At 39.8% G+C, this 24354-nt stretch overlaps 1 protein-coding gene across 4 annotated transcripts in view; it reads left to right on the plus strand.

Moving 5' to 3' along the window:
• Nucleotides 1–24354, plus strand: part of SEC24B (SEC24 homolog B, COPII coat complex component) — a 95054-nt gene that overhangs the window by 50399 nt on the left and 20301 nt on the right. For all 4 annotated transcript variants that reach the window (XM_005287910.5, XM_024106840.3, XM_005287911.5 and 1 more), the window contains 10 exons: nucleotides 2091–2193; nucleotides 3970–4096; nucleotides 4717–4826; nucleotides 10891–11003; nucleotides 16303–16421; nucleotides 17058–17113; nucleotides 17462–17668; nucleotides 18567–18690; nucleotides 19626–19784; nucleotides 22825–22998. In XM_005287910.5, coding sequence (XP_005287967.1) covers nucleotides 2091–2193; nucleotides 3970–4096; nucleotides 4717–4826; nucleotides 10891–11003; nucleotides 16303–16421; nucleotides 17058–17113; nucleotides 17462–17668; nucleotides 18567–18690; nucleotides 19626–19784; nucleotides 22825–22998 — 1292 coding nt within the window. The remainder of the gene's footprint in view (nucleotides 1–2090; nucleotides 2194–3969; nucleotides 4097–4716; nucleotides 4827–10890; nucleotides 11004–16302; nucleotides 16422–17057; nucleotides 17114–17461; nucleotides 17669–18566; nucleotides 18691–19625; nucleotides 19785–22824; nucleotides 22999–24354) is intronic.

Consider the following 24354-nt stretch of genomic DNA (forward strand, 5'->3'; position numbering starts at 1 on the left):
ATGGAATGGATATGAGCAAGCACTCGAAGAAGAAAAGACGGTTACTCACCGTTGTAACTGTTGTTCTTCGAGATGTGTTGCTCATATCCATTCCAAACCCGCCCTCCGTCCCCACTGTCGGAGTAGCCGGCAAGAAGGAACTGAGGGGGCGCCGGGTCGGCTGGGGTATATATTCAGCGCCATGAAGGCGCCACTCTAGGGGGCTCCACAGCCGACCCGCCAGTGTTGCTAGGGTAAAAATCTTCCGACGATCGTGCACGCGGCGCGCGCACACCTAATGGAATGGATATGAGCAACACATCTCGAAGAACAACAGTTACAACGGTGAGTAACCGTCTTTTCTCACCTCAAGGCCCTGACATTCTAAAATCAAGAGAACATTTTATAAACTAGCTATTGAAACAATCTTCATGAAACTTACCATAATAAGACTAGGCAGCATTCTAATTCCAACTCTACCACTGATTTGCTTTTGGCATTGAGCAAATCACTTAACCTCTATTTGCCTCATTTTATTCATTGATAAAATCTATTTACCATCATTTGTGGTGGTCACAAAGACAAATTGAGATCATTTGCAAAAGCAATAAACTTATAAAAATCAAAAGTACTCCGTTTCTGATATATTTTTTTTAAGTCTGGAATTTTCAAAAGCACCCAGCATCGGCATAACTGCTCCCAGTAAAGTCATTGGCAGTTTTACCATTGCCATCAGTGGGAGCAGAGTTCAGCCAATGATGAGCACTAAAAAAATCCCTCTCACTGTATGTGACTAGTGATCGGTGTCAACACTGGAAGGTCTGTTATTTAAATATAACCCCATAATCTTAAAGCTGGGCAAAAGCCTAAGGAAAGAGATCTGTTTTACACTGTGCCCTAACAGCCCAACAGATGTGGTCTCTGGGAGACCAGTGGAAGAAACAAGTTTCAAATTGAACTTCCTTATGGTGAGAATGTCTTGGGATTCAAATCAAGGGACTAGAAGGGAAAGGATCCCAACTGATTTCAGCTGCGATGGTAGCACTTTAGGAGAGAGGCAGTCTTTCAAGTAGCCAGGACCCAGAACCTGAATGACTTTATATTTCAGTCTAAGTATGTTGGCTTGCATCTGAAGCAAATAGGAACCTACAGTCATGCAATCTTGGGAAATTTTATGTAGTCTTGCCTTGCCAGTCACCAGCGTGCAGCTTTTGAAGGATGTGCCAGGCACACTGCAATAATCCAGCCATTTGTATGTCAGTAGTAGAGACATTATGATTATTATGATTAAACATTTAAATTGTAGTAGTGCATAAAGGCCTCAACTAAGTTGCCAGGCACGTGCAAACAAGGAAAAAGAGTCTGCTCCAAAAAGCTTAGTTGTAATGCTGAAAGAAGCTTTAATCCAGTAGGTAAATTTGGGTCAGCTTGGTGGACTAATGACAATGTATTATTTTGTGAGCAGGAGGGAAATTAGAGTGGGTCATATTCAGTCCCACGTCTGGAGCACTTTGGAGGCAGTACTCCTCTTCTGGACTCCTTATGTGTGTCTGGAGCTATTCCCCTTTGGTTACTATATTGGGTGGCATTAATAAGTTTTTAGGAAGTCTCATCCGTTCCACGTCCATCAGAGAAGAGTATGACTCATAATTCTTTGTGGGAGGGAAACATTAAGATCTTCCTATATTCCCTCTCACATTAAAATAACTTTTCAACAAATAGCAAGTACAGTTTTCCTTTAGTGAGTTCTGAGATCAGAAATATTTATCATGAATGAAAATACCATCTCAAAGTTTAAATTACTTTGGGTACTAGACCTCCCCCCATTGTTTGTTCTTTTTAAAAACTCAATAATAGCTCCAGTATGCATTTCCTGTTGAAATGCAATACTTTCAGCTTTTCATTTTGTGCCGCACTTATACTTAAATATTATCCTCTCTGGAGGAGACTTTTGCTGTTTTGGGCGATGGTTTCTGTTTACTTTGAAACTAGGTTTAGTAATATTTAAAATTTAACAACTCTTTGAATTGCAGAGAATATGGTTGCATGCTAATACAACGTATGTGTTCAAGTTTGCTTTGCAAGCTAATTTTTGTCTGATTTCTTTCCAGTTCATTTCGATGTACACTGACAAATATTCCACAGACTCAGGCTTTGCTAAACAAAGCTAAACTTCCCTTGGGATTGCTGCTGCATCCGTTCAGAGACCTAACGGTAAAATTTAAATATTTTTTATTTTGAATATCTTCTCATAGTGCTTTGCTTTTTTACTGTGTGGTACTTTCTTATCTTGTCTAAGCCTTATTGAGGATTAAATAATAGCAGGAGGTGTGGAACTATTTTCAAGTAGAATTTCTATTCAGCTTGTCTGTTCAGGTGTTTGTTCTTTGATATAGTCAAATTTTGTTTGTTTCAAAATTCTATCTTAAATGTAACAGGATGAACTGATTCAGTTACTGTAAGATAAAAATTATGGCTGTAAATCTTTCATCCTTTTTTTTTTTAAAATGAAACGTAGCATCTAATAAGCTGAACAAGGTTGTTAGAGAAACTATACAAATTGCAACAATTAAGGCTTTTACGTACCTTTAGTGTGGTTGGAGTGGTTCAGGCAAAATTATCTTTTTTGTTTGTTTTTATTTAAAGCTTCATCAGAGTGAACAGCTTACCTTGGTATTTTTTAAATGTCATGTCTTGTGCTCTATGCCTGCATACATTGATTGTGCCTCTTAATTTAATAGCTATTTGAAGTTTTGCCTCTTGACTTCTTAATTTATTAAGTGAAACTTGAACTAGAGGGAGAGATCTGAAAGATTCCACCCCTTCCAGGAATCTCTTCTCAACAAGCACAACTGATCAGATTCTGGGGAAGCAGGGCAGGGATCAGCTCCTCCTATTTCTCTGGTTATTTTACAGTATTCAGCACTAAGATGTTAGAGTAATTTGCATAGCCATTTGCCAATCTAGCCTATTTATTCATGATATTCCTAAGGAAGACGGGGAGAACTGCTGAAGTGGTGGTCATCTGACTTTCCTCTCTGGAGGGAATGAAATCTTTCAAATTGCTCCGTCCATATCCACAGAGGACCTCCTTAGTAGATGAGGATCAGAAGTCCAGAGGAGTCTATTCCCCATTAACTGCAAGAATGACTGCTGCTGTTGCAGAATGGGATGGGGTTTTAGATAATTCCGAGGAGAGGAATTAAATAACAGACAGGCAATGCTCAAATAACAGAAAAAGATGGTCTTTTGTTCTAACAGTGCTGTTTCAAAAGTGCTACTGTTTCATTTCATCCACTCTCTCTAAACAAGTTCAAAAATACATAATACACTATACAAGTATTTACAGTATACTATATTTTTCCTTTTGTAAATTTAATCTAATTTCTACAGATACTATGTTAAAAATAAATCTGTGCTTGAGAAAGTGTGCACACACATTAAGCAACTCTTGTCCTTATTAACTTCTTATGAAAACCTATGGCTCTCTCTGTATCATGCCCTCACTCCAAGATGTACAAGTATTCCTGCATAACTTAACTTCAACTGTGTTATTGCTTAGCTAGAATTACAATAAAAAGATTGCTGATCTGACCCTTGCAATCACAGGGATCAATCAGATTCCTTTTATCCAACTAAATATATTAATGTCCATTATCAGACCAGATTCTTCTCTCCAACATTTTGTGGACAAGTATAACACAATAGACTTAAATGAAATTACTCATGATTTACACTGGTATATGTGAGATCAAATTCTGGTTCGGTCAAAATAATACTTTATTATGTCTTCCTATTTTAAAGAGAGAATGTAAAGGTGTGAATATTGCACTGTATATAAATGAGCTAAAAGGACTAAGTGGGAGACAAGATTAACAGAATCTTTTGGTTTTATGAAGCTTTCAGAGATTGAGATATTGCACAATCCTGTCCTCTCAAAATTTTTCTAGGATCCTCTTTGCTACAGCTTTTCATTATTTTACTTTTTAGCAATTACCTGTAATAACATCAAGCACCATTGTGAGGTGCAGATCCTGCAGGACATATATCAACCCTTTTGTTTCCTTCATTGACCAAAGGAGGTGGAAATGCAACTTATGCTATCGAGTTAATGATGGTAAGTTTCATTACAAAGGTAAGTAGCTGGTTTCTTGCAGCTACCTAATGTATTTAAGATGTCTTGCATTTGTATCAACAACTGAGATGTCTTTCACCTAGAATATCTGGGATTTTTAATATCTAAATCATTTTCCGAAGCACCTATATTTTGCCCAAGTGAAGGCTACCGTGCAACATGTCAGGAGTCTGAGAGCACCATATCAGATTGGACAACCTGAGCTATATAATTTAAAAGCAGTTTCCCCCACTGACTGCTAGCATAATACACAATCAAGTCAAGGTCATAAGTAACAGCAGTCAAAGACAAAGACCAGTTTCATAAATACAGTGCACGTTGAGACATGTCATTGTAGGGCACTGGAAACACAGAGTATACATATACCTTGTTGTCTGTAAAATAGACATTCTTGTCTCCGATTCTTTAACTTGATGTTTAGGTTTTACAACGCTGATTGGTTCCTTATTTACATACTTTTTAAATGTTTATGGTCTAATTGCTGCTTTTTGTAATTAAAATACATATAATGCAATTAACATTATGTTGACTGTTGCTAATAGGCACAAAATCTGTATATCTGTCAGTGAATAATTTACTTTGGATTCATAATTTTTGTTTAGTTCCTGAAGAATTTATGTATAACCCATTGACACGATCCTATGGGGAGCCTCATAAACGGCCAGAGGTCCAAAATTCTACAGTGGAGTTCATTGCTTCTTCAGACTACATGGTAAAAATATATATTTTTAAGTATGTGAATTTAATACTAGTGCAAGATGCTAGAGTGACAACCCTATTTACCACTAAAAAGTGTGTACATCACTCGCATTTCAAACTTCCCCACAGTGCCCTACCAGTGTGCCTCAGTTTTCACTTAGAGGGACCCCTCGGATTGAAAGACTAATTGTCTCAGTTCCCATTTGAATCTTTCTCTGTCAAAACTGACAGTAAAGGTGTCAATTAATGCCAATTGTGATGTGGGCACCTACACACTAATTTGCCAAAGACCACCAAACTCATTCTGTGCTACAGCAGTTTCTGGCTTTCTCCTTTCCTCTGGAAACATGGGCAGGACCAATGACTGATGAGACAGAAGAATGTTGGCATCTTCCAAAGAACTCCTTTTCATTTCCCAGATTGATTCCTGCTTCTCACGAAATTAACAGCTAGAAAGCAACCTGTAGCCAGTTCAGTATGGAAATGGGGCCTGAAAATCTTTTCGATAAGAGAATACCTAGCTTTCATACATCCTACAGTAGCATTTTGGGCACCATCAACCATGCTTTGCTGACCAGCACTCGGCCGGAAAGTGGAGGTTCCATTGCAGCCTGAGGCAGGTGCTAATAGTGCAACATGTGGAAGCAGCCCACTCAGCCAGCAGCAGTACAGGCAGAATGATAATGCTTTGTGCAAAGAAGAGAGTGTTTCTAAGAGGGGGATATGAAATATTTAGGTGTCGAGGACAGTAATCTATAGAAGGGACTCTGTGATGCCAGCTTCAAAGGCTAAGAAGTGTAAGCACTCATCAGGTAAAAGCCACTCTAGAAGATGATCTATTAAATACAGATCTAGGTCTGGGATTTAAAAAGGAGGGAGTTATTCATTTTTTAAATCAGACTCAAAGTCTAAACTGCTTTTTGTGGCCTTCCAGAGCTGTCAATGTTTCTGACTGTCCCCTTCCCCTATTTTCAGAGAGAGAAGGATCTCTTCCTTTATATTGTAACAGGAAGGGATCATTTCAGACAATTGTTGTCATTTGTGTCCCAGGTTGAATTTAAGCTCTTACCTCCCCCTTCTCAGGGTTGCCATTTACTACCATCCTCCTTTTTCCTCCCCCAGAGGAAGCTGACCTCTGGACAGTGAAATATCTCTTAGATATCAGAGCAATTGTTCAGAGAGCAGCAGCTGATGGGAATTTAATCTAGGTAATTGGTAGTTCCAAAAGGTATAGAGGACAAGATCCACTTTGGATCTGAAGTGGGTTAATGTTCAAGACTCAAATTCAAGATGGAGTCTCTCCAGTCTATATTAGCTGTGATCGACTAGGAGAAATTTCGTTTCTTCAGTAGATTTAAAAGAAGAATGTCTTCATATTTCCATAACATCAAATGTTCACCCTGAACTGGCATTTCTACTACCACTCCCTGCTCTTTGTGCTGGCTTCAATACTGAGGGTGTTTACAAAGGTCATATCTGTGATTGCAGCAGGGGATTCTGTAAGATTCCAAATTTGGTCAGCTGACTTATCATGAAAAGTGAAACTGCAGAGCCTTGGGGGAAATGGCTGAAACTTGGAACATGTTCAAGAACATAGACCTCCTGATCAAGCATGAGAAGAACACTCTTTGCTTGGTACAGTTTCCAACCTATCTAGATGCATTGACAGGTATTGAACAAGGCTGTGTCTTTGCCGAGGAGGAGAGATTTTAAAAACTGAGCTGTTTTTAGACCTGAGCCTGCAATTTCACTGTGCATCTCAGACTGTAGTCTCATTACTCTAGGGCTTGAGGATTGTGTGCTGCAATCTGGTTATGAGGGAAATGTGGCACTCTAGAACAGTGGTTCTCAACCAGGGATCTGAGGCCTCCGGGGGGGGGGCTGCAAGTAGGTTTCAGGGGGTCCTCCAAAATAAACCAGAGAGCAGGGCCAGCATTAGACTCGCTGGGGCTCAGGGCAGAAAGCCCAAGCCATGCGGGGCTGAAGCCAAAGCCTGAGCAATTTAGCTTTGCGGAGTCCCCTGTGGTGTGGGGCCACAGGCAGTTGCCCTGTTTGCTACCCCCTTAACGGCAGCCCTGGCTTTTAATCTACTGGATATGCAGACAAACAGTTGTTCTGGCACAGGTGGGATGTGGAGGTTTTTATAGCATGTTGCGGGGGGCCTCAGAAATAAAAAGTTTGAGAACCCCTGCTCTAGGACATGCTCAGCAACAATCCCATTAGATCAAGCTCTCACAGAGAGTTTTGGACACCAGGTAAGTGAAACTCTCTACAGTGGTGGAAGCACCAGTACAGGAAAGACCTGTACAAAAACTTAACAGGCTGCATATCACAACTGAGGCAAACCTAATAGAATGAGGACTATCACAGGTTCCATATTAGCTCAGACTGGTCTCTGAGAGAAAAAAGGCCTTTTATGTAACTGCACCTAAGAGGAGTGAGACTGGCTATTTTTGCATTCTGCAAAGAGCAATAGCAAATGTATCCTGATAAACCTCAGACAACTCAGCAGTAGCTGTGCACCTAAATCAACAAGGGAGAAGAAACACTCCCAATTCATATGGGCAGGGAACTTGTTCTCAGCATGAGCTCTGCACATCTTGGATGCTTGAACCTACAATCAGACTGCTTTAGCAGATCTAAAGTGCTCCAATACAAATGTTAGCAACCAGCAGAACGTAACAACCTTGTCACCTCTTTGTGCCATGAAAAAATATTAAATGCAATCAATTCTACAGCAGGTACCCGGAGTAGGACGTTCTTAGCGCATGACACATTATCAGTCTTTGGGATTTCTGTGTAGACTATGTGTTCCCTCCATTTCCTCTCACCTGGAAAGTGCTGGAAATTATTGTGTGATGCAGGGCCCTACTGAGTCTCATACCTCAGGAATAGCCTTGAAAGATGTGGATACTCAGGAGTTAAACCAGCAGACATCTGCTCATATAGTCTTTAGTGGGAGTGTGCTTACAACTGTACTTCCATAAGGGAGTCTCATCTCAGGAGATATATAGTTGACAAAGGAAGAAAAAGATGTCTCTCCTTCTCCCTGTTTCTCCTACCTGCATCACAGGATCTCCTCAGTAACCAGTATTTTATTTTGATTTTGATCCACACCAAAAGGGTATTTGATGATGGAGGGGACAAGTACTAGTTATGTAAATCATCGTGTATGGGTATAGGTTGAGTTATACAGGGGTGGAAGTGATAGTGCCTCCTAATAGTGAGTCAGATCTCCTTTTTTTTTTTTACGTGGAGAGATAGGTCAGTGGTTTGAGCATTGGCCTGCTAACCCAGGGTTGTGAGTTCAATCCTTGAGGGGGCCACTTAGGGATCTGGGCCAAAATCAGTACTTGGTCCTGCTAGTGAAGGCAGGGGGCTGGACTCGATAACCTTTCGGGGTCCCTTCCAGCTCTATGAGATAGGTATATCTCCATATATTATTATTATTATTATTTATTATCTTTGGGGTGCTTTAAGAACCCAGGATCTATGCTGTAACAGCCCCAATCATACAGTATGTCGTCACAGTGCTTTAATGTGGCTGTGTAGTTGTGGCACCAGCGCTGGCAGAGAGCTCTCCCAACGCTGATTTAAAAAAAAAAACCTACCCCCATGAGGGAAGTAGCTCCCAGCACTGGTGCACTGTCTACATTGCCACTTTACAAGCACTGAAACTTGCAGCGCCCGGGGGTGTTTTTTTCACACCCCTGAGCGAGAAAGTTGCAGCACTATCAAGTGCCAGTGTAGACAAGGCCATTGGCTAAATTGAGTCCCATTTACTTGCAGATTTGTTTTCCGTGAGTGGGTCAAGACAGCACAAACACCCATCCAAGAGGAAATTGGGTATTGGATGGAAAGGATAAGCTTTTTCATCCAGAGTAGGAAGATAAAGTAGGTCAAATAAATTTTATTTTATTTTTTGTCAGAAGGAATCAAACCAGAGAGTTAAGAGAAGTCTCTCTGGTGCCAAAATCCTTTATTCTGAGTGGTCATCGGGGGGGGGGGGGGGGAGCGAGAAGAAACCCAGGGTCAGTGCTGTATTAACTCAGTTACAGAAAGCATAGCTGCAAATAAATAGGATTAAAATGGTCTTTTCACAAAAGCTACTGAATTTCTATCAGATTGGTTAAATTTAAATTCACCACTAGTCTTTGCTGGATTGGGTCTTATTTTAGAAGTGAAACTCTGTGACTAAGGGGATTAGATTATAGAATTAATATACACTTAATTATAATTATGGTAGCAATGTAATGCTGATGGCTTATTGTAATTCAGAATAGTAAAATGTGTCATTGTCAGCATTCTGAAAGAACAGTGCCATTTTTCAGAATAAATTCTACAGTTGACATCAAAGGCTTTCCTCTGACCCAGCTGACAAAAGGACAGACTAAGATGTTGATTTTGTTTTCTATGTTAATGATAAACTTAACACAAGTGAGAATTTCTTTTATTTTACTTTGTTAAAAGCCCAGAATGACAGTGTAAATCTAATTTTTGGTTAATTTAATTTAAAGCAGACTGTGAAGAACTTCAAAAAGATCTCACAAAACTAAGGGATTGGGCAACAAAATGGCAGATGAAATTTAACGTGGACAAATGTAAAGTAATGCACATTGGAAAAAATAAACCCAACTATACGTACCATATGATGGGGGCTAATTTAGCTACAAGTAATCAGGAAAGAGATCTTGGAGTCATCATGGATAGTTCTCTGAAGACGTCCATGCAGTATGCAGCGGCAGTCAAAAAAGCAAACAGGATGTTAGGAATCATTAAAAAAGAGATAGAGAATAAGACGGAGAATATGTTATTGCTCTTATATAAATCCATGGTACGCCCATATCTCGAATACTGCATACAGATGTGGTCTCATCTCAAAAAAGATATACTGGCATTAGAAAAGGTTCAGAGAAGGGCAACTAAAATGATGAGGGGTTTGGAACGGGTCCCATATGAGGAGAGATTAAAGAGGCTAGGACTTTTCAGCTTGGAAAAGAGGAGACGTGGGGGGGGGAATATGATAGAGGTATATAAAATCATGAGTGGTGTGGAGAAAGTGAATAAGGAAAAGTTATTTACTTGTTCCCATAATATAAGAACTAGGGGTCTGTGGGGTCCCATGCGGAGCGGATAAAGCACATGACCAATGTGGTTGCAAGCTGAATCCTGTTTATTACAAGCTTTCTTTTATAGTTTTTCTCAATATTACATAACACAATTAGGCTATAATCACACATCTACGGATTGGACAAGAAGGAGAATCATGTGTTTATCACCTGTATAGCCCCACACCGATTGGTTCAACCATTCCTTACATAAGGCCATGATTTATCACCTTGTTTACCTCATCTTATATAATCCCTAGACCACCAGGGGGCCTTACATAAGGCCATGATTTATCACCTTGTTTACCTCATCTTATATAATCCCTAGACCACCAGGGGGCCTTACATAAGGCCTTGAGCCGTTGCCTGGCAAGTGTCCCATCGTGACCCTTACCTCCTCATGGAACTTTCCATTAGGTTGGTGTAGGGATGATACATCCCCACAGGGGTCTCCAAATGAAATTAATGGGCAGCAGGTTTAAAACAAATAAAAGGAAGTTCTTCTTCACACAGCGCCCAGTCAACCTGTGGAACTCCTTGCCTGAGAAGGCTGTGAAGGCTAGGACTATAACAGGGTTTAAAAGAGAATTAGATAAATTCATGGAGGTTAAGTCCATTAATGGCTATTAGCCAGGATGGGTAAGGAATGGTGTCCCTAGCCTCTGTTTGTCAGAGGGTGGAGATGGATGGTAGGAGAGAGATCACTTGATCATTGCCTGTTAGGTTCACTCCTTCTGGGACACCTGGCATTGGTCACTGTCGGTAGACAGGATACTGGGCTAGATGGACCTTTGGTCTGACCCAGTATGGCCATTCTTATGTTCTTAATTATAGGATATATTCTTAAGCATTTTGCAAGCCATTCCCTTCCTTCTCTTGCTCCTCCCGTCCCCCAAAAAAGGAATGTTATCCATTAACATTTTTTACCCTTTAAAATAAGAATTTTGAATTCTTTTTTATATTTTACAGCTTCGTCCTCCTCAGCCTGCAGTGTACTTGTTTGTTTTAGATGTGTCTCATAATGCAGTGGAAGCTGGATACTTAACAATTGTATGTCAGTCATTGCTGGAAAACCTAGACAAGTAAGAATATACATCATCATCTTTTTGGATTGACTTTATTTTATATTTGTGAGCAGGCTGCAGTGTTAACTTATGCTGTATCTTTTACTGTAACTTTCATACAGAATTTACAGGACTTACCAATATATGGCAAATTAGATTTTGAAATGTCTGTCTGTAGTCCAGAAAAAGAATATGGCCATGTAAATTAGGACCATTTGTATAATGGCGAAGAATATCTTTTATGAATGTGATTAGAAGTGATCTGCCATGCGTTTTGTTTAGATAACCCAAGAATTATATACTGAATGTTCAAAATAGCTATGGATATTCCTTACATCAATTCTAAATTTCTAATATTTTATCTCAGGATATAAAATAACTTTTTTGGTTTGTTTTTTCTTTCATTCAAACTTGGGAATTTTGAGCACTTGCTGTAGTTTGATAAAGCATTCTCTGCTGAAATGCCACTTTATAAGTTCCATTCAATTGGTGTTTTTATTGCTGTTTGACACAGAGAATACACATAGCAAGTATCCTACCTCTGAAGCATATGGGTTATATTATGCACATCTTACATTTTCATATTAGAGTTTAAACAAACAAATCACCACTGCACCAGTTACTGGCATTTTTCTCTAACAAAGGATGAAAATAAAAGATTGAATTTTCTGTTGGTGGCAGGGAGGACATTCTCTGGAATATTATGTTGCAAATTTTGATTAAACGGATCCAATAAAGCTATAAGGAGGGGAAAGTACAAGAAAAGAAGATAGGATGTAAGAATAAAGGGAGGAGAAAAAAGAAAAGTAAAAATAAATTTAGGTGCATTATAATACAAATGAGTTCTTGCCATCATAAATAATTTTTTCAAACAAATTTGAATCCTCTGCAGTAAACCATAAAGTAGTGTTGAAGTTTGACCTATTTAAGAGGTCTGATCTGTAATGACAACTGGAAGTTTGCATAGTTCTGCTTTTTATCATGATTGTCTCACCTGCTCAGGAAACATTGAGATCACATTCTTATTATTTTTTTTAAAAATTGTTGAGTGGCCAGCCAAGAACACACTCCTCAGTACCCAACTCTCCTTGTTACTTTCTATTTAGTAATTTCATACTGCAATGCCAAGTGAATTGCAGTAGGTAACAATGCACAGACTATTGTCCTATAGCAACGTCACATGATAAATGGAGAGAACTATTTTCTTTCTTTCCTTTTGTGAAAGTGTAGCACTGTAACAGAAGTTCTTCGTGTGATGGTCCTTATTGTATTCTATTGAGTGTGCGCACCATACATCAGAGCCAAAGAATTTGAAAGTAGTAGTGTCGATCCACGCATGTGCCCTTGCCTCGCCCAAGGTGATTAAGGGTGGAGTGGACTGACTGTGTCTCCAGTTCCTTCTCACCACCGCATAGTCGAGTGTCGATTTAGCGTGTCTGCTGAAGACACGCTAAATCGATGGGATTTGTGTACTCCACCTCCCCGAGAAGCGAAAGGGAAGTCGACGAGAGATGCTCTGCTTTTGAAACAGCGCAGTGTAGCCACTGTGGTAAGTGGATCTAACTACATTGACTTCAGTTACGTTATTCACGTAACTGAAGTTGTGTAAATTAGATTGATTTACTGCTGTAGTGTTGACCAGCCCTTAGTGTCCTCTTGTGTGACGCACCTTTTAAAAAGAGTATAATTGTATGTAGTTAGCTTTTTTGTAGTCTTTGGTGTTTTACTGTTTTTACATAGTTTTTAAGCGTTTTAGTAGTTATTTAGAGTAGAATTGGGACTTTGGGGGATCTGTTTACATGTAAACACCACCACCATCCACACCTATGCATGAATACCGGACCATGCTGAAGACCTCAGGCTTTAAAATATATGCCTCCTTCCTTCTCGGCTGGCGATGAACATCAACGCTGCCTCTACTGCTTGGGAGAAGACCACTCTACATCCAGATGCTGTATCTGCCAGTCTTTCCCAAGCCGTACCCGAGAAGGCTGGTCTCTCCGCCTCAAGAAGCACCTTGTGGAAGTTACCATGAAACATCATTCAGATCCAGGCTGGGGAAACCCCTGTACATTGGCCTGAGATAGCCAGGAGTGCACTTCCAGCTACGGAGACAAGGTCCAGCTCCAGTGGTACCACCACTATGGACCCCGAGCTGGGGCCTAGTCAGGAGGTAAGGAAGCATGCACATAAGCATGGCAGTAAGTCTTCCTCCAAAGTGAAGAAAGGGAACGCTCCTTCCACAATCTCCAGCCACGGGGTAGCAGTGTGCTCCAAGACTAAAGAAACCAAATCGATACCAGGTACCGAGCCGCGCATGCCATCAGTGTCAGCATGCCTTAAGATACGGGACACGCCCGCTCCAGGAAAGTCTGGCACTCCAGCATCGGTTCCCACTATGGAAAGTACCATTAAAACCAGGGTGTTGGGAAAGGGGCCAGAGCCTCAGGAACGCTTTGCCCTGGGAGAACCTTCTGCTACCATCAACCTGAGGGAGGCCAGATCTCCCATCCAGGACATGCTGCAGTCAAGGCACCCTTCACACATCCTCCACTGGCCTACATGCTTCCACCAGATCCAGCGGATGGAACCAGTGGTTCAGTTTTTGTCCTCTGAGGATTCAGATGAAGTGCAGGGATTGCCCATCCCTTACTGCCACTGTGAGTACCCAAAGATGCTGTCTACATTGTTGCAGTATCCTCCACTCTAAGCGCAGAGGAGTCACTGGTTCCCTACATCCTCGGGCCCATTGCAGCACCTCTGGATCCATTGTGCTAATACCCACCCTTGAAACCCGCCCATTCCGTATGGGAGACTTCATCTCTCTCCCGTCTAGAGTGCACTTGAGTAGACACTCAGTCAGTCATGAAGAACTGCTGAGTCTCATTCCGATGGTATCGCTGGAGCCCTGAGCGTTTTCCATCATAGTCATATGTTGCTGCAGTGACTTCGGTGTCCCCCTAACCCCCAGATAACTTTGGGTAATTCCAGAAGGGTAGGGTGGTGGATGAACTTCACATCCACCTGGAGGAGGTACAAGTCACGCAACATCAACTAACTCCTGGACATCCTTCACTCATCCTGAGTAGGGCTGCTCTGCCAGTCAGCGATGCCATCCTCCAAACAGCTCGAACAGTTTGTACTGTGTTTGTACTGGCTAAGGGGTCTGAGTTACTTTTCTCACCACCACCACCCTGCCCTCGCATTCCCTTATGGTACAGGCCATGACGGAGCAGTCCAGACAGCAGCACCCATGCTTCACTCCGACTGATAAGGAGAGCAAACGGTTGGAACTTCTGGGATGCACGGTTGTCTCCTTAGTTAACCTTCAGTTCAGGATTTCAAATTATCAAGCATTGCTTGCCAAATAAGACTTCCTGAACTACAGCAAACGGGGATTTTGCTGAAAAACTGCTGCAACAAGATTGGGCCTGGTTCCAGTCAATCTTGGAGGAAGGCAAACTGGTGGCAAGGACAGCGCGTCAATCAGTTATAAACACAGCAGATACTTCATCATACTTGATGGCTATGGGCATTGTCATGAGGAGGGAATCGTGATTTCATTCCTATGTTTTCCCCAGGGAGTACAAAATATTATTGAGGACCTCCCTTTTGATGGATCCCATCTATTTAATCAGAAAACGAATTATCCCCGCCACACATAGTTCGCTGAGTATCTACCCACCTGTGCCCAAGTGTAAATTCGACCACCTTCACAATGGTACAGGACTTCCCAGATTTTCCACCAGAGACCTTACAAACCACCATGCAAGCACCAGAAGACCCAACAATCTCATCCTCCTGGTCCACCTTCACAGCCTTCCTCATCACACATGCAACCCTCTCAGAGAAGATATTTGAGGAACATTAGAGAGCTGCCAACCACCTCGCCTGCTGCCATACAACCACCCCACCTCTTTCAGGGGTCATGTAGCACTCTTCTTATTAGGTTGGAGTGCAGTAACAACAGACAAGTGAGCACTAAATGTCATCCACTATGACCATACAATTGAGTTCATCATGCTACCTCATCCACAGCCCCCTCCCTCCTCAGGGACCACTCCCCTGACAGCATCCTTGCCCTAGAGGTGGACTCCTTACTACCAAGAGGGATAATAGAGCGGGTTCCTCTGGACTGTGAAGGAATGGGGTTCTATTCAACTTACTTCAAAACCCAAGTTTCGTCTGGAGAAGGCATGTAGTTTACAGCTCTCGATATCCAGGACATATCACATAGACATCCATCCAGCCTCCACAGGATGGGATCAGCACCCCTTCCACGAGAGCCCAGGCTTCAACAATGGCCATCCTCCATGATGTGCCACTTTCAAGACATATGTAGAGCAGCCACGTGGAGTTCAGTACATACCTTCGCTATGCATTATGCCTGGGTGTAGGACTCTGGACGGATGTCTCATTCGGCATGGCTGTCCTCTGCTAAACTGTTCCATCCTTATCCTCGCAGCCTCCTACGACTTAAGTACTGCTTGTTAATCATCCTCAGTGGAATACAGTAGGAACCATCACTTGAAGAAGAGTAGGTTACTTACCTGTAACTGGCGGTTCCTCGAGATATGTGGTCCCTATCTGTATTCCACTTTCACCCTGCTTCCCCTCTGCTGTGGATCTGTGCGATTTGCAGTGGAGTAGGAACTGGATACACTGTTTATCACCCCATCCGAAACCATGAGGCGCAAGGGCACATGCGTGGACCAACACACACTATTACTTTCGAATTCTCCATCTCACGACGCATGGTGCGCATGTGTAAACCCTCAGTGGAAAACAGATAAGGACCACACATCTCGAAGAACCTCCAGTGATAGGTAAGTAACCTCCTCTCATAACTGCCTAAAATAAGTAAATTCAGTCTGTCTTAGGTTATTCATGCTAAATGTATTTTTAACTACATTTAGAAAAATGAACTATGACACTAAGACCTTGTGTCTAGCTATACTGGCAAACTCTCCTAATGGAGATGCAGCTTCTTCCAGAAAAGAATTCTGTTGCCAGTATAGCTTAGCCCACTTCCCCAAATGGAATAAGCTATACTGGCCATCATAATTGCATCTACACTAGGGCTGTACCTGGCATACCACGTCAGTTAGAGATGTGACCTTTTCATACATCTAACTGCCACATCTATGCCAGTATACTTTCTACTGTAGACCTGGCCTAAGCAATTAGGGCCCAGTTTTGTCTCAAATACACAAGCATGGTTTCCTTTAACATAAGTGGAAGCTGCAGATGTGTATCTGAGATCTGGATTTTTGGCTTTGTCTTTTTAATTTTTTTTTTTTTATTATTTAATCTTAAGGCTGCCTGGAGATTCGAGAACAAGAATAGGATTCATAACATTTGACAGCACTGTTCAGTTCTACAACTTGCAGGAAGGTTTATCACAGCCTCAAATGCTGATTGTCTCAGATATTGATGGTAAGTAACAAGAAGAAAAGGAATCAAAAGTATTCAAGAGTTTTTATTTCACATTTTTAAGGACCGATTAAAATCTGCTTAAATATGATGAATATGCATAGCAGCGTATTATAGTGATCAGTTAAAATAAGTTTACTTCGAAAACAATTGACAGAACAAGGAGCAATGGTCTCAAGTTGCAGTGGGAGAGGTCTAGGTTGGATATTAGGAAACACTATTTCACTAGGAGGGTGCTGAAGCACTGGAATGCGGTGGAGTCTCCTTCCCTGGAAGTTTTTAAGGCCCGGCTTGACAAAGCCCTGGCTGGGATGATTTGGTTGGGAATTGGTCCCGCTTTGAGCAGGGGGTTGGACTAGAGGACTTCCTGAGGTCCCTTCCAACCCTGATATTCTGTGATTCTATGAAAATAAATTGCAAAATACTTGGCTCTGAAAAATGAAACTCTGATGTTAATGATACTGGCACTGATACAAAGCAGTCTTTGTATAAAATACATTTTGTATATACAACCGGGGGAAAAAACAGGGTTTATTCAATCCTTTTTTTTTTTTTTTTACAGTGCCACAGAGTTAGTATTTTGTGGTGTTTGTAATGTATTTTTATTCTTTAATGAAATTTGTATTTTTCCCTCCATAGATGTTTTCTTACCTACACCTGACAGCTTACTTGTAAATCTTCATGAAAGCAAAGAGGTATGATTGATCAAAAAAGTACCATTACATTTCATGGATAAAATAAACATTTAAAAAATACATTTATGTAGTCTGCAGTTTAAATTCCATTGATTTCAAGTCTATATCCTCTACATAATGCTTAAATCCAACATTTTAATTTTGCTGGAATTCATGATAGTATTGTAGTGTACGGTTGAAATCCTGTTTTGCTATTTTATTATTCCATTTAAAAAACTACATTTTCCATACAATATGTGTTTAAGATAAGCTGAAATATTCAGCACCAGGTGCTCATGCCATGCCAGTATAGCTTCTGAGAAATTACATCCCTATTTTGTCAATAATACCTTTCAATCTGTTTTGCAGCTGATAAAAGATTTATTGAATGCACTACCAACTATGTTCATCAATACAAGAGAAACACACAGCGCATTGGGTCCTGCACTTCAGGCTGCCTTTAAATTGATGTCTCCAACAGGTGGCCGCATATCTGTGTTTCAGTCACAGTTACCATCCTTGGGTGCAGGGCTCTTGCATTCCAGAGAAGATCCCAATCAAAGATCAAGCACAAAGGTACTATTAACTTTTTTCGATGGATCATTCATTATTATTGAAACTAAAAACTTGCAGTGTTTTTCTAATCTAGTTTTACAAGCTACCTTTTGTGTTTGTTTACTGTTGCAACTTGCTAGCTTTTAAATATCTCTTCAGCACATCTATGTTAGTCTAATAAAATTTAATTACAAACATTTTATGCACGTTTCCTCTGTCTTTGAGACAAGTGAGCAGATTGTTCCATCTTCCTTAATCCAGAGTCAAACTGATAGTCAAACAGTGCTGAAAGAATAATACCACAAGTGCTTTTTATTTTAACTGTCTCCATCAGACAGGAGCTTAGGGGGAGGGATAGCTCAGTGGTTTGAGCATTCGCCTGCTAAACCCAGGGTTGTGAGTTCAATCCTTGAGGGGTCCATTTAGGGATCTGGGGCAAAAATCTGTCTGGGGATTGGTCCTGCTTTGAGCAGGGGGTTGGACTAGATGATCTCCTGAGGTCCCTTCCAACCCTGATAGTCTATGATTTCATTTCATTTAAACCACAATGGACATCTTTGCCAAACCAGCAAGGATTCTGAAACATCAGTTCTTATCTTAATATTTTGTCACTTTATTTTAGAAATCCCACGAGTGTGCTGTAGTTTAAACAGCACATTGTTAGACCATTTATTTGTATTTGAACATATGTTTTCCTGAAAGGAAGATTATGGATGTAAACTAACAGGAGGTGCAGAGTAGAAAAAAAAATACTTTTCTGCAAAAGTTAGTAAGCAACTACAAATTATTATTATAAGAAAATACTAAATATTGTACTTTTATCTTTTATACTGTGTTTCTATGTAATAACAAATTTATTGTGCCCATGGTAGTATGCTCCCAACTTGTACTCTTTGCTGTATAATTTCTTTTACTAAAGGTTGTACAGCATCTTGGCCCAGCGACAGATTTTTACAAAAAGTTGGCACTGGACTGTTCAGGACAGCAAACGGCTGTGGATTTGTTCCTCTTAAGTTCTCAGTATTCTGACCTGGCTTCTCTAGGTAAGAAATGCTAATTTGTCTTTTTACCTGCTTCCACAATTTGTGCTTTAAACTCGCATTAAAATCAAAACTCCTTCAGGAGCCCTTAAATTGTGTACATGGGTATTTAAGCACTTCCCTAAATATGACTCTTCTGCTGTGGAGGAACTGACATGGAAACCAACAGGAAAGAACAAAGAGGGCAGGCTAGTGGTGTGAGAGTCAGCTTATATTCTGGTGCTCTGCCATTGCAGGAGATAGAAGATAGTCTTGTTATGTTCAGAGGAAAACAACTAGGGGAATGAGAGAGAGAGTAACTGAAGACAAGTTTATTAATGGTCAGTGTAGAACATGGAAGAAAAGTATTCTCATCTAGTTTCCTAAATGTTAAACCAAAACATGTTACTACTGCTCACCTGAAATTAGTTATGTCTACAAGAATATTGTACAGTTCAAAATGTGGCATGCAACATTAAAATGCTTTTTTACGTGTGTGTGTGTGTGTATATGTGTAGAGAGAGAGAGAGAGAGTGTGTGTGTGTGTGTGTGTGTGTGTGTGTAAATAGTGGCTAAAATGACTCACTGTCCCCTTCCTGGTTGGCCTGAGTAAGAAGTTGGGAACTGGCAGTAACAGAGATGGATCAAATCAGGAAAATAGAATAGGGATTCCAGCAAGTTGGAACAGGCCTTACTCTGTTCAGGTGTCCTGACCTAACCAGGTGACTAGTGGTTGTAAGCCCCTTCTCCATTATAGCACCCTTTACTTGCTCTTCAAAAACCCTATGGACTAGCTACTTAAGGCTTAAATTCCAGTTTAATTTTTTTCCTTTATGTGCTAATCTGTGTTAAAATGGCAAAGGATTATATTTCTTTAAAAAACAAAACTCAGTTTAGAAGTCAATTGTATTACATCTATTCGTATATAAATATTAACCATTTCTCTTTCTCCTCAAAAGCTTGTATGTCCAAGTATTCTGCTGGATGCATCTATTATTATCCATCTTTCCATCATAGCCACAATCCTGCTCAAGCAGAAAAACTGCAAAAAGACCTTAAACGATACCTTACAAGGAAGATTGGATTTGAGGCAGTCATGAGAATAAGATGTACAAAAGGTATGGCTTACATCTTGGAATTGTTTTTACAAGACGTTTCAGATTATATATTAAGATAGGGATTGCCTACAGTAGATAATTGAGGTAAAGTGAGGCAAAATGTATTTCACTTTTTAAAAGGCTCATTTGAGAACACTGGTGTGTGAGCTGCCAGCTTTTTACTATTTTTAAATACAGTACGTACATCATTAAGCATTTGTACTTTGGCTCTCTTTAAAAACCTTAGGATAAAATATATAACCTATGCATTTTCTTGTTTTATATCAGCTAGAATAGTGGCTCACATTTAAGACCTTTTTCATGCCCTGAAAAAAAATCAGAAGGAAAATCCTGTTTGAATGCAATACCTCAGACGTGATCCGCTGTATCTACATTGCAATTTGCTAGGAAGAAACTTACAGTAGTTACTATAACTTTCTGCACAGCATACTCAAATGATAACTTTTACACATATTAGGTAATTCTACTGGAAGAACCAAAATCTTAGGCCTCAGGTTTCCCAGGTAAGAGAAGTTGTATCTGAGAAAAAAGTACAGCTTTCTTCCGGTCAATGTTTATATTATCACTAAAAAGTTGCTAAAGGTTTTGCTGTCCACCATCAGTACTATGGAAGAAGTTTCTTTAAGATAACATGATGAATTATAGATGCGATGGTTTCTCCTGGCCCATCACCGCCTTTTGCTCTGGGTTATTTGAACCAAAATAAAATCTACCTTGCATTGCATTCAGGGATTAACAGCCCCGTCCCCTTCCTCTGATGCAGCTGATGCCTTCACAATCCTTGTTGCCTATCACAAATCTTAAATAGTATTGATAACCTTGCATGAGCCTTTCACGCTGGGGTGAATTTTGCCTAAAGTGTCAATTGAATACATTTAAGATCCTCTGAATGGAGAAATTTTGCTTGCAAAAATTGGCCATTGATTCTTAATGTCACACTTGTTCATAACTTAAAAAACGAAAGGTACATTAATTTCAAGCTAGACATTTTAATCTCTTTCTAGGTATTGTATACAGTTGAATTCTCCAGCCCATATGCTGATAATTGATATGAAAAGTTCAGTTCATCCTGCTTAATCAAAAATGTGGTGGTGCACAGGATGTGCAATTAAATGTAACATTTCTGTTGTCTAACTAGGACAGGTACAGCCTTCGATAAATTAACTAACTTGTTAGTGCCATCAAAAGTTTAATTAGGGCATCGGAATCATCTACATGAGTCAAGAAGAAATTAAATCCCACTTTGCCTACCCATTACTATGCAAAGTGTCTAATATTCTGAATATATAGGTTTAAAACTGTAACCTTTAGAGACTATGAGGTTAGGCTCCTTAATTTGTCTGGAATCAGTAATGCCGTCCCAAGGCATAGCCATTTGTTTATGTTGTTAAATGAATGCAATGACTTAACTCTTCCATAATTTTTTAAGTTAGAAAAACATCAATGATGTTCTGCGGGGGCTCACTTGTTATGTAAATGAGACTCTCCACTGCCCTAATTGACCTATTTATGCATCAGTTGAGTACATTATATACTATGTCCTATAATTCAAAATGATCTGCTATATCATGGTTTATATCTGTGGAGTAGTAGTTAGAATGAAGGTTCAAAACTACTGTGTGATTCTGTAGAAATTTACAAAATGCTCAGTGAACATTTGTAACTAATGTTAAATTCCAGAGTGTTAAAATTAGGAACACTTTGATTTTATGTAATTTCTTTTACTGAATTTGGTGATGTATATCCTGATTTTGAATGATTCTCATAAGTGACTGGTTTCTAAATGCATGGTAAGTAGTTTATTGCTGTAATATACATTCCTTTCTTCTTGCTCTGCTTCAGTCAGATTTCATTACTAATTAACTGTAAATGTAGGAGAACAGCAAAACTTATACAATATTTTTGCTTACCCAGTGTAAAAAAAATATTCTAATAGTCAGTTCTGGTACTTTTTAATTCATTAATTGAGTGCTAATCTCTAATATACCTAGACCATCCCTTTTTAAAATTAAATGACGAGAGACATGGTGCACAGTTTTATAAGAATTGATTTCTTCTTTAGCTATACAGACTTGTAAGTTCAACATCTTAGCATAGTCAAAGTATTCATCAGCCTTTACGGCCAAAAATAATCTCCAGTTATTTATTTTGCTGGTGGTATTTGTCTTTGCTTGAAGTGTTAATTGTATTTATAACTCTGATTGTAATTTTCTCTGACCAAATTGGCATTACTTGTGACTTGATTCTTGTGGACACTGATCTACTATGAATTTTTTTAAATGTCTGGCAGCATCCATTTTGGTTTTGACCATCATCTTCTGTACCTTTCCATACAGTGTCACCTCTTAGGCTGAGCATCTAAAGTGGTTCTTCTGTCAGCTGTGAGCTATCTCCCTAGGAGTGGAGCTCCATCACAAATCAATTCTAGGGAGATGCTCACTCATCCACCCTCAACTTTTCCAGAAGCTTTGGCATGGCTAGGGGGAGGTGGGACAGGAATAGGGAGGGAGCATCAAAGAACCTTTAGAAAAGAAAAAACAAAAGCAAAGTGGGGATACTGCAACAAGTTATATTTTGGAGAAGGCATGTAGTAGAAAGTTAGAGCAAATGTTAATACAAAAATAAATATACAGACTTAGGTCTTGCTGCAGCATCCACTTATGTGATTAACTTCAAGCATAAGAATAGTTCCATGAGCTACTTGAAGTTAATCATTTGCGAGATTAGAGTCTAATTTTTTTCTTATAGTCCATCACTTCAGGTTTAAATGTTTGCAGTCAGGGCAGTAGTTTGTTTATAAAGAGTGTTCAAAAATGGATATAAACATGAATTTTTTGAGATTATCCTTAAGTTTCTTACCATTATATACTGTAGTTGTGCAGTCATTGATGAATTTGCATTAGTATTTAGAAAAATTAACTTTCATTACCCTTTTTGAAATAAAATTGGAGATTTTTGGTTTTTAAAAAGATCTAATTATGGAAGTTAGGTTTTTCATGTTGCTGCTATCCATATTTTAAATTATCTCATCTGCTTCTAGGTCTTTCAATACATACTTTCCATGGAAATTTTTTTGTGCGATCTACTGACTTGCTGTCACTTGCCAATGTCAATCCTGATGCTGGATTTGCAGTACAGATGTCCATCGAGGAAAGTCTAACAGATACATCTCTGGTGTGTTTTCAGACTGCTCTTTTGTATACTTCCAGCAAAGGTAACTGGAAAACAACCAACAATTTATTGCCTTATTTCTCCTCAAAATAAATCCAGCTGATATTTTTGAAGCAGCAGTATTTATTTCTATACTTAATTCTGTGACCTCTTAGGAATCTTCCCTTCCATTATTTCTTGATTTCTCTTTCTTGTCTTGTTGCAATTTATTTTCTGTTTTAAGGCAGTTCATCTTGCACTGAAATAAATGCTCTTGCTAGTTAATGACTCATGCAGAGGCCAATTGGTCATGTTCTTAATTGAACCATCAAATTGAGTACAGATTTCTTTCTTGCTCATGACAGTGCATGAGCTTACTACCAGGGCTGGCACCAGCGAAGGAGGCAGGTGCCTGGGGTGGCCTATAGAAAGGGGCGGCACATCCGGGTCTGCGGCGGCACTTTGGTGTCGGTCCTTCACTCCCTCTTCGGTGGCACTTCGGAGGCCGCTCAATTGGGTTTTCCTTTGCCGCTTGGGGCAGCAAAAAAGCTGGAGCCGGCCCTGACCAAGACAGCCTAATTAATACTTTTTACATTTTTATGCTAAGCTTGAAATGTCTTAATAGATCTGTACTCATATAGGAACCAATCCTGCAAAGTCTCACACACATGCTTAACTTTATGCACTTCAACTCCCTGTTGAAGTCAGTGGTACTACGTCAGCATGTACAGTTAAGCACACATGTAAGTCTTTCCAGGATCAGGGGCTGTAAACTTTGTTGCAAATTAGAATTTTTTTTCCACATTTAATCTAATCCAGGTAAAACAAAACTTAATCTCAGGAAGTGAAAATTAATTTACAATTATATTATTATTATTTATCACCAGTAATGTGCTTGTCACTGTATAGTTCACCAAGAGCTGAATACTGGCATTTTTACTCTGTGAATAGGCCCATTGAAGTCAGTTGAGCTTCTTGTGGAATTGGGTACTAAATTTGAGTACAGGTGGCAGAATCTGGCCCAAATATAGTCCCTGCCACAAAGACCATATGGTTTAAAAGACAGATATAGAGAAAATAAGTTGCTCCTTCCTCTGGAGTGTGTCCTAAATCTCTTCTTCAGGAGCCTCTGTATATTACCATTGATGAGATCCAAAGGACCGGTGTGAATGTAAATTGCTTGTGAAGACCTAAAGAGCAAAGTTTTCTGAAGGTTCCAAAACCTTGTGGTGCAGGTGTCTTGGATTCCAGGAGTGGGAATATACATAGGCATCTCTGGAAGATCTAGTTTATAAACCAAAGTTATTTACCAGAAATTGTTATGAACTCAACTTGGACATTGCATTATGAAAGTAAGTTTTCTACGGAGGATTTAAATGTAAAGAGGGTGGTAGTTTTATGAAGTCGGATTAGGAGATTT

Source organism: Chrysemys picta, chromosome 5 (assembly GCF_011386835.1).
Source record: "Chrysemys picta bellii isolate R12L10 chromosome 5, ASM1138683v2, whole genome shotgun sequence".
NCBI lineage: Eukaryota > Metazoa > Chordata > Testudines > Emydidae > Chrysemys > Chrysemys picta.